At 31.5% G+C, this 10,837-nt stretch overlaps 1 protein-coding gene across 1 annotated transcript in view; it reads right to left on the minus strand.

The window, feature by feature from the left end:
• The window catches only part of LOC109848404 (casein kinase 1-like protein HD16), a 9,867-nt gene extending 8,568 nt beyond the window's left edge, over nt 1-1,299 (minus strand). The window contains exon 1 of the mRNA XM_020417876.1: nt 612-1,299. Coding sequence (XP_020273465.1) covers nt 612-974 — 363 coding nt within the window. The 5' untranslated portion in view covers nt 975-1,299. The remainder of the gene's footprint in view (nt 1-611) is intronic.

A 10,837-nucleotide genomic window follows, 5' to 3' on the forward strand; every position in this document is an offset into this window, starting at 1 on the left:
TAAAATATTTGCATCCCATTTGATTTTAGCCCTGCTTAAGTTGGGAATATAGCCCCTTTTGTCAAGGATGTCCTTTTGTACTATGATTTATTTTAATTTATAAAAAGATAGTCATACAAACCCACCCACCTCCAACCCCGCCCCCGCTCAAAAAAAACCAAAGTTTTTCTGAATCTGCCACTGCTAGTTACACACAGAAACTTGAGCTATGCTACAATTAATAGCATCTGAATGTGCATGCTACCAATCCAAAATTCACATTTTGGACTTTAAAACTCAAATGTCCATATGCTAGATATGAACCAGTACATATCAACCATCTAGAAATAAAATTCCAAAGGGCTTCAACATATTTTACCAATATATCGTATGTTTCAAAATAAAAGTGTCAGAATTTTCTTAAAGTTGCTTAATTTTTTGCCCCTTGATTCATGATTAAAGACATAAAAATCATTAGAAAATTTTATTTCTCAGTAGTTTGTATTATTACATCGCATCCAACAATACAGATATGTTAGGAATCAAATTTTTAGATTTGAATTGCCAATATAAACATATTAGGTATTGTATAGTAGCCGAGTTCAACTCAATAAAAACAAATGAGATAATACCTTCTCGGGGAAAGGAGCTGTGTTCCCTTCCTCTTCTTGCATTGCATCCCCACTTGCACTCAACCCACCACTATCACCCATCTTCTTCTCCGCCTCCTCTTTCTTCTCTTCCTCCTGTTTCCTCTCTTCCACTTGATTCTTTCTACCTCCTCTCCCTCTCCCTGCCCCTCTCCCTCTCTTCTCCTCTTCCTTCACAACCAAACCCCCTCCCTGATTCCTCGCCGCCTCTTTGGCCGCCGCCGCCCTAGTTCTCACCCCCGTTCGGGGCGTACGAGTATCTAAACCCCGATTGAGATCGGTCGACTTCTGCTGAGCGCGGCCGCCGCCTACTCGCCGACGAGCCCCACTCCGTAGCTCCGGCATTCTTCTTCCTCACCCATGCAACTCGATCGCTTCCTCAAAAACCCTAACGCGCCATTGGAATCCAAGAGAACCCTAGCTACGACGGTAATCAATTGGGGAAAAGATCGCCGGAAAAGAAAACTCTAAGAGATCAGAATTATCTTGAAAATTCTCCTTCTTTCCTCTCCTCGATCGATCGAGAATTGGATCGGCGATCGATGAGAGAGAAGGGAAGAGATTTGAGCTGAGGGATTAGAAAATTAGGGATAAAAACCCTTTTAGATGATTAAGATATGGGGATTCTCTCTCGCAGTAAAAGGAAGGTTTTTTTTTAATTTCTTTTTCTTCTTTTTTTATTGGGCTGCCGCTGTCTCGTGAATATAGAAAGCGTCAAAATAGTGAAAATATTTTGGCACGTGGGCATAAGTTACCCGAGTACCAACTAACCATATCGCTCAAAATGACAAATTAGTCCTCCTTTTCTTTTGGGGGTTTTTTTTTCATGACTAAAATTGTCCCCTTTTACAATGTTAGTTTTCATGACTAAACTCTGTACGGAGAACTTTTTCATAAGTTGCATATCCTCAACAGAAATTTTGAGTAAGGTCGCACCGTAGTGGATAGAATCTACGGAAATTTTGAGTAAGGTTGCACCGTAGTAGATAGAGTCTGTGGTTGATAGGGGGTAAACATCAACATAACCTATCATATCATCTTATTTAATCAGACCAATAGGGGGTAAACATCAGCATAACCTATCATATCATCTTATTTAACCAGACCATTCTTGCTATAGAGTGATAATGTCCATATTTAAGGAGTTTTCTGATATTTTGGAAGCTAGGAGGGGTTTTTTGATAAAATCAGTCAAAGTGGGGTTTCTCTGATATTTTTTACCCAAAAAACATTAAGTTGAGATTACATAAAAAATGGGCTTAGCCTCTTATTTCTATCAGTTTAATTTAATTGGCGAAATATAACTCGTCAACGGGCTATTGGGCCCTTTTCGAGCTAGACTAATCATTCAAAACAAAGATGGCATAGTAGCCCATAGAACAATCCATGGCTTCTAATTAGACTGAGTTTGTCATAAAAATAAAAAATAACATTGGTAACTCTAATTTTCACTGCAGTCCAAAATACAAAAGGCAGGTAGGCCATGTTTGAATTGAGTATATTTATTTGAAGATGTTAAGTTTTGAGAATGATTAGGTGGGTTATTTAGTGCTACTATTTGAAATGCACGTGCAATGCACGTGATCGAATATTACGATTATTTAAATTGATAAAAATAGAATAAAAATAAAATAATACTTTTTTTGTAGGGTTGATCATCAACTCAATAATCCCTCTTTCAAATAAACTATTGTCATTGTTTTCTTCAACTCAGAGTGTGGCCATATGATCTACTATTTGTGAGTAACAAACACATTGATATAGTATAACATCTATGTTTATTAGTATATTGAAGTCTTCAAAAGCTGGGTGATCATTCAATTCGCGAAGGAATTTTGCATATGAATTTACTTACAATATGTCCATTAAAACTTTTAATTATGGTTTGACTCATATTCATATTAACTTTTAGTTGTGATTTCACTCATATTTACATTATCTAATATTTTCATTCAATTTTATAGCTCATTCTCCATAACATAGAAGTAAAATTAAAAGTATGAAGAATTATTTTTTTACGAAATTAGAACTGGGAGATTATGACATATTTCCCTATGTGCTATAAATATAAAAAAAAATCTTTGATGCAAGGTCTTTATCAAATATTGGCCCAAATGATGTGAATTAAAAATGCTATTATAACTCACTTACCTAGACAATTGTATTACATATAGGTCATATAGCTCAATTGGAATATCCACATCTGCTAAGTGGATTTTACTGTTGTGAGAGCAAAATGTTAGAGGCTCGTATTTATATTTTTTGATTCTATAAAAGACACAAAAATTTAGAGTGCATAACTTATATATCGTAAATAACATACTGGTTCATGAAAAAAATTCCTAATAACGATATTATTACAGCGATATTACTATTTAGTTTTGAATTAATTATATTATATAAGATTATATGACACTTTTTAATAAATTATAAAGTATATATATGGAAACCTCGATGCTTATAGTCAGTAGTTGGGCTCCACAAAATAAGTTAACTTTACATTATACTTTGCTATTAGTAGTGTTGTTGGTAATGCCATTACCTTTCCTCTTTATCTTATTATTCACACTTTTCTGATATAAGTTCTCTTTTGTTAATCACTCAATTGGCTATACTTAGTTTTTATAATATCAAATGTTAGAATATTCCCTTCTGCTTAAAAAGTATTGACATGATTTTCTTAAAAAATATATACATATAGTAACAAAATTATATATTTCAGCTCAACTCAAACATTGGCTTGAAGTCATTTAGAGTGAAAACCACGCTAGAATGGTGATATAGTGATTACACAATCCAAAAGTCAAAGAAAAAAATTTACAAAGAAAAAATAATTTAATATGTCAAATTAACAATTAATTTGTCAAATATACATAGATAGTGCAGATAGATATAGAAAGTAAGGTATATATCTTTATAAAAAAATCATAGTGAGCGACCAACAATAATCATCCTAATTTAAGCATAAATAATTATTAATTTAGCGCAAATATGGAATAAATCTTAAGAATAATAAGAATTGATATTGTATTATCCTGTAGGTAAATAAATAAATGTTATTAGAGCTTCTCTTTATATTAAATTTAAAAGTAATAATTTAAATTATTATGTGTCAAATATTAGTTTATATGAGAAAGCAAAGTAATCTATGATGTATATACTTATATAGTCAATCAATAAAACATATCAAAATTATGATGACCACAGTCAAAATTATATGACGTGTTCACATTAAATATAATTTATAAAAGATAGTACATGAAAGTCAAAATATGTTTAACCACTATATAGATTGCCTAAAAATTATTGCATATATAAACTATACCACCTAAGAATAGTGATGTGCACACTTAACTATGACCTAATACATCTTTAAAACGGTTTACTCTTTAATATAATTTTTAATTGACGTATCTATGCATTACACTAAAAACACAATAAAAATTTAGAAAACTACAAAAGAAATACCCTCAAAAGTTTTAAAATTGTAAAAAAACCCTAAACTTTTGTAATTTACAAATACACAAAACTATTAAACATTACATTAAAATAAAGGAATTATAAAAAATTATTAAAAATTTTTAAACTTTGGAGGGGTTATGTCACGCCTCGCTTCCTAAAATACCAGGGAACCGGAACGCGAATAAACCCACGACGTATTATACTGAGGAGAAATAAGCACTAGACCATTTCTACTCAATCTAATACACTAAGCGTCAAGCAATATAATACGAAGTCACAAGTCCCTGATCACAGTTAGTAATAATATAATAAACAACTCAGAACAAAATGATCTATATCATAAAAGAAATATCATCCAAGACATAATACTCGGGTCATACATGCCATAATACAAAACTATCAACTAAATACTTGAGAAAATATAAAAATACATCGACCCAATGAAAATGAAAAATGCTACAACGTAATACAAGGTAAACCAAAGAACAACAACTAATTAAAGAAATAACTAAGCTCCGGCTTTTACTCTGTCTGCAAGGCACTCCTGCTGATGATTCTCTAGCTCTTGCACATCTCCAAGCTAAACATGTCTGTCCTCTAAATCTGACGTACAACCCGAGAGAACGGGAGTACGTCAGCATGCATGACACACGACAAGATCCCACAAGGAAGAATAGTAACGGTCGAACGGCCAATACAATAACAATAATAACAATAGAAGCATGGCACTAGAATTCTAATAATCTAAATGAAATCCACTACTAGAGTATAATAATCAGAAGAATCCAAAAAACAACCAAGTAACGAGGTTAAGTAGCTAGTCATCCTATAATGGATCACTAGTTCACATCTTAAACAAAGTCAACGTTCATATTATCGGATAACTGACTATTCACAAATCCTCTATATGCATCCAAACCCGCGAAACGGTTTGGGGAGAGGACTACACGCAATCCAATTTTAGCCTGGTCCGAACTCAAGCAAAACTCGGGTGACGAAACGATTTCACTGACTAAGTACGAAACGATTCACTGGCCCAACAGATCAACCCCAGTGCGAAACGGTTCACTGATACGAGTCTGGAAGATACATCAACAACTACATCCGATCACATAAACTATGACTTTTCCATCCCAACGATTCTTGTGATTCTAAGCCAACACACACGCGCGCACGTCTCTAGGTCTTGTTCATGATGCGCAAGGGTCACTAAGTCATGAACTCCTATTGGCTCTCAAACACGACAAAGAGTAATAAATACAACTAATTCTATACAATAATATCATGGCATATCACATAATTAAACCCAAGAATTATAAATCATAAACAACAACTATGAACAATATGGTGTGTGTGAACGGTGACTATGAGTAGTAACTTTAATATGAATATGCATTGTAGATCGATTTCATCAATAACTTACGATCCGGGTCTCTAAACTTCTTATAAAATTATTTTAAATAATCTTTTAAAATAATAAATTTATTTATTTAAAAATTAATCCTTTTACAAAATATTTTTTTTAATTTATTTCTTATTATAATAATTCTAAAATAATTCCTTTTCCATAAAAATTCCTTTAAATTATTTATCATTATTCTAAAATGATTTTTTTTCAAAATAAATTCTTTTAATTTATTATAATTATTCTAAAATAGTATTTAAAATATTTTTCCTTGAAAATAATTCTTATCCTTATAGTATACTATTTATCATATTATTATTATTTAATATCGTTCATCAAATAAACCCACACAGATTATCACAAATACACACTGCAACATAATCATATCATAGTCTAATATATGCATATAATTCATGACAGATCTAAAAATTCAGATTTGAAGAACGAGATCTTGCCTCAGGGTTGTTGTCGAACGAATTGACGTTCCCGTGTGAGGCTACGAGCCTGTGAATGAGGCAACGATTCCGCTACAAAGGTAGTGCGACGGGGGCTGATTAGAGCTGAGGCGCGGTGAGAGGAGCGGCAACGATGGGTGGCATGATGGAGGCAGAGAGAGAGCTGAAGAGGGGTGAGCGGGGGTTGGGCGCAGGGTTGTTGGTGGTGGCGACGACAACAGTGACGGCTCTGGAGTTCGAGCGACTGAGGAGGGGTTGGAGTTGATGGTAGACTGGTGGTGTTGGTGAGGACGAGGAGGATGAGAAGGCAACGATATGGGGGTGGGAGGACGGCGGTTTGGTCGGAGTTAGGTGGTGCTAAGCGAGGGGAGGCGGCGAGGCAGGTCTGGAGGTGGAGCTGGAGTTTGGAGGGGGAGCTAGACGGCGGACATTTTGGTGGTGGCGAAGAGGTGGGGCGCAACGGTGTTGGTTGGGGAAGGGAGGAGGATGAGAAGGTGATGAGGAGCGGTTGAGTTTGAGTGGAGAAGGCGGAGCTAGCGCGGGGGAGCGATGGGGGGATGTGGAGGTGGAGGCGGTTGGTTGGAGTTAGAGTTGGAGAGAGGAGGGGTGAAGTTGGAGTTGGAGAGAAGAGAGAGATAAAAGGGAGAGGGTGATGAAGAGGGCCGGTTGGGGAAGTGGAGAGAGAGATGTGATGGATTGTATAGGAGAGGTAGGGGTTCTTTTTGAGGAGGAGAGAGATGTAGCAGTGGAAACACGAGGGAGGGGGTGTGCAGGAAATGGGGAAGGAAAATAAGGAAGTGGAGTAGGGAGGCGAAGATGAGAGAGTAGAGAGAGAGAGAGAGAGAGAGAGAGAGAGAGAGAGAGAGAGGGAGAGGCAGAGTGGTTAAGAGTGAGAGAGGAAAACACAGGAAAAAGATATTATTTTCAAAAAATAATAATTTAATATTTAAAATACTATAATATTTTTTAAAAATCAATATTAAAAAATTTATGGTCATTACAGGTTATTTGCAATGCACTAAACTTTAAGGCTGTTTTTTTTATAAATTTTAAATTTACTAGATTTACAATTAGTTATGTTCTTTTCCAAAAATGTTATGGGTAATATAGATCATGAAAAGTTTTTCCTAAACCTATACTTTTAAAGGGAGTATGATAATTTTTTGTAAATTTTCAATTTTCTAAGGGTTGTTAGTAGTTTTGTATATTCATTTTAGTGTCTATAGGTTAGAACTACTCATGGTGTTTCTTTATAAATTATGAATTTTAGGGTTTTTTTTTACAATTTTTAAACTTATACGCCTTTTCTACAGATTATAAATTGTTTATAGACTATTTATAATTCTTATGTTTTTAATTTACTAATGAGTTTGAAATTCTCAGGGTGTTTTTTATAAAATTTGAATTTTTAGAGTTTGTTTGTATTTTTTAAAACTTTAAGGATTGTTTACTATTAGTTATAAATTATGTAGGAGATATTTGTAATTCCTATATTTTTAATGTACCGTTAGGTTGAAAATTATTAGGATTTTTATAAATTTTATAATTTTGATGGTTTTATTTTGTAATTTAAAAAAAATTTAGAGTATTTATTGCAAATTTATAAATTTTCAGGAGTTGTTTGTGTTATTTGTAGCTTTTTAATGTGTTTATAGGTTTGAAATTTCCAAACAAATAATTAAAAAAACTCATTATAAAATCACGTAGATTATAATATCATGAGAACTTTTGCGAGTTATTAATTCCAAGATAAAATAAGTTTATAATACGAACATGACCGTAAGGCATAAGATCGCCCAACCCACATCACTTGATCATACGATGAACCAAATTCAATTAGAGGGGGTTAGTCACCTAGAACTTAAAATTGGAACTGGGATAATCTGTGGGATAAATTTTTAAGGTGTTAGTCACATAGAACTAAAACAAAAACAGAATTTTGCAGTGTTAGTCAAGTAGAACTCTAACAAAACTAAAAGTAGGATAATGGTATAAAATTATCCCACTTTTTTATTTTTCTATACAAAAATGAGAGTTCTAGTCTCTCAAATTATTCTAAGTTTTAGCTTGGAACTAAGTGGTAAAAAACTAGAACTCATATTTATTTTGTTATTTTTTTATATTTTTTTTCTTTACTTCTTTCCTACTATGGTTATCATCATCATTAGACCATTATTTATAATAATAATTGTCAATATCTTATAGTCTAACCAAAAGTTATTCAATTAATAGTAAAGAATATTTTTGTAAGCAATTATCAATCAATAATAGTAAGTTTAAAAACATAAGTAGTATTTATATATTCAAAATGCATAAATATATATTTCATGATTATTAAAATTTATCTCACGTTATTTTATCAAAATATTCCGCTTCACAAAATTTTTTCTATTTATCCCACTAAAATATCCCACTAGCGAAAAATTATTCCACTTTAACAATTATCCCATTTTGTATGAAAATGTCCTAATTGACTAACACCCCCTTACAGAAAAAGAGTGCACATACTTTTACTTACAAGCAAAAGATATGATAATGAAAATATACATACCATGTTGCTCCGATATGTGCAATATATACTATGAAATAAACGCATACAAGACATCTTGTTGTAAAGATTAACTTCAATGTTACATAAGTTATATTAGATCTTTTATCGTATATTACGAGCAAAAGTGCAAGTTTACAGAACAAATACAGATACACACTAAACATTAACAAATTCAGAGAACGTATATTTTACGATCTTTTAAGGGATTTATAACAAGGTTGAAAGTGAAATAGAATTAAAAAAACCAAACGCATGAGATAAAGTAATAACCAAGAATATGCATCCTCTTTTACTGGTGCTACGGTTACTAATATTAGTATAATGCACATGGACATGTTGTTGTATTTAATATTATATTATTTAATAAATTATATATAACCATTAAATTTTTTTATTACACTACGATTAAATTTTTTTAACTTATACTAATATTAGTATTTATACTATTATTAACATACATTTAATAGTTATTTAAAATTTTCTATTATTATATTATTAAACAATTTATTTAGGAGTATAATGATTAAATAATAATATAATCATTAGTTTAAGTAACACTATTGTTATAATTAAGCCATCTAAATTATTAAATATTTATGTCATGTACATATTTTATTACAATATATATTAAATAATGGCAATAATTTTTAATATTAAAATTTAAAGAATATTATCTTATTTGATAATTAATATCGTCTTAGTAATAAAAAATTAGATGGTATAAATTAAAAAGACTATCATTTAGAAATAGTACTCTCTATTAAAATATTGGATCCTTGAAATATATGAAACATTTACTTTCCAACAAAAAGTGCATGACTCATAAAATTCAAAGATCCAATATTTTTATATAAAGTAATTTTCCTAAGCAAAAGTATTTTTAATTCATAATGTCCAATTTTTATGACTAAGACGATATTATAATATCTAAAAGGGTAGTAATTGTTATAATATAAAAAATCAATCCCTATTTATACAATTATCAATAATTATAATTATGTATAATATTTTATTAAATAAAAAAATTAGTATTTCATTACAATTAATAATTATTTTATAATAATTTATAATATATTTATTATTTTTATTATTAATATAAATTATTAGTAGATGATATTAATTATCGAATAAGGTAATATTCTTTACAACATAAAGAAATAACCCCTATTTATACTATTATTAATAAATATAGTTATGTGGAATAATTTATTAAATGAATGACTTTTACTATTTTATATAATTAATAATTATTCATAATAAATTATCATATATTCATGAATTTTGTTATCATTATAAATTGTTAATATATTCTAGTGAATGACCAAATAGTTAGTGAGAGGTTATGGATCATTACTTTTATAATTAATGGTATAATTTTGAGTTATAAAAAATTGAGAGGGTAAAAAAGATAGTCAAAAGTTTTGACATGGGCATTCTCTAAAAAGGATAGTCTAAAAAGGATATTTAGCACTGCGAAATGTTTTTTTTTTTGTGTGTGTGCGAGTGGGGGTGGGGGGGGGGGGGGTCCAAACCGAGATATACAAAGCACATGTATTTTAAGATGTAAAAGTAAAACCATACAGTTGTACCAATAAATCATAAATGGTTTCATTTTTTGGTAAGTGAATACAATTATTATTAGAATTTAGAAACCATGACTCTTTGCAACTTGAATTCAAGCCTGGCTTAAATTCATATTTTAAAATTTAATGAATTGTATACTGGCTAGATATATTTAGAAATATTCTTTATCATAGAAATTACCCCCTTATGTAAACAAAATTTTTTCAGCGATTAATTATTTGTAATGAAGGTGCCAATTTCAACATCCACGTTTTTATAAATTTATTCCTCTCTCTACAAATTTTCTCTATGAACAAATGACAACATCATTGATAGATAATAACGTCATCCGATTAAATGATTTTCTTTTCTTGCACATGCACTCCCCTAAAGTTTCGCTATAATATGTCTAACCCTCAAGATTGAGGGCCTGTTTGGATTTGTAAGGGGTGAAGGGAAGTTAAGGGAAACTGAGTGAAGGGAAGAGAAGGGAAGGGAAGAGAATTCCCTTCCCCTTGGTTACACCCCAATTTGAGGGGTAACAATTTTTATACTATTAGGGGGTGAACCAAGGGGAACTAGGGTGAATTAACTTCACCTCCTAAGTGTTCTCAAACAAGATGAAATGAGGTGAATGGTTCCCCTAACTTCCCTTCACCCTCATTCTCCTCAATCCAAACAAGACAAATTCACCCTTACAACCTGGGCTCTAGGGGAGCCCACCAGTGAATCTGTAATACAATAAATAGTAAATCTGCTAACCGTAATAAAT

This window comes from Asparagus officinalis, chromosome 7 (genome assembly GCF_001876935.1).
Source record: "Asparagus officinalis chromosome 7, Aspof.V1, whole genome shotgun sequence".
Taxonomy (NCBI): Eukaryota; Viridiplantae; Streptophyta; class Magnoliopsida; order Asparagales; family Asparagaceae; genus Asparagus; species Asparagus officinalis.